The following is a 587-nucleotide window of genomic DNA, read 5'->3' on the forward strand; positions in this document are numbered from 1 at the left end:
TCAGCATTGCACTGAAAACACATTTCCTTTAAACAAATACTTCCATATCAACCCACAGATTCATTTTTGCTTTTCCTGTTTTCTTTATCTTTCCATGTGATTTTTTTGTGTTGTTTAATTATTTTTTTCTGCTACCACCTGAAGTCTGATTAAGACACCACATGAGCAGCTTCCTAAATTCAGTTTCAGAAGATGAAAAAAAAAACCACCCAGATTTTTTTCCCCTATCTTTCTCAGAGAAAAATGCAATATTATTACCTCAGGAGAGGGTAGGTGAGTCACTGGTGTATCACCAATTGTTGAAGTAAGAAGTCTGTCACCTAGAATACTTCGTAAACATTCTGCCATTACTTCCTGTTGCTCAGGGCTGCAGTGGTTCTCCAAAGACAGTACAACTGGATAGTCAGATGCCTGGAAATATAATTTAAAAGCTTTTATTATTAATGAATAGAAAGAATACTACTTGATTTCCCAAAATATCTTACAAAAGTCCCCTTGGTAATCTGTATTTTCCTTTACTGAAGCACAACTGAAGAGGAAAAAAAATGCAGCCTCAGGAAGTTAAGGGGGGGGGGGGGGGTGTAAAA

At 36.6% G+C, this 587-nt stretch overlaps 1 protein-coding gene across 1 annotated transcript in view; it reads right to left on the minus strand.

Moving 5' to 3' along the window:
• Positions 1-258: 258 nt before the first annotated feature.
• The window catches only part of LOC104490146 (1-phosphatidylinositol 4,5-bisphosphate phosphodiesterase zeta-1-like), a gene marked incomplete at its 3' end in the record, with an annotated part of 18,889 nt that continues 18,560 nt past the window's right edge, over positions 259-587 (minus strand). The window contains exon 6 of the mRNA XM_010132396.1: positions 259-411. Within this exon, the coding sequence (XP_010130698.1) occupies positions 259-411 (153 nt within the window). The remainder of the gene's footprint in view (positions 412-587) is intronic.

Source organism: Buceros rhinoceros, unplaced genomic scaffold, assembly GCF_000710305.1.
Source record: "Buceros rhinoceros silvestris isolate BGI_N320 unplaced genomic scaffold, ASM71030v1 scaffold8403, whole genome shotgun sequence".
NCBI classification, from domain to species: Eukaryota; Metazoa; Chordata; class Aves; order Bucerotiformes; family Bucerotidae; genus Buceros; species Buceros rhinoceros.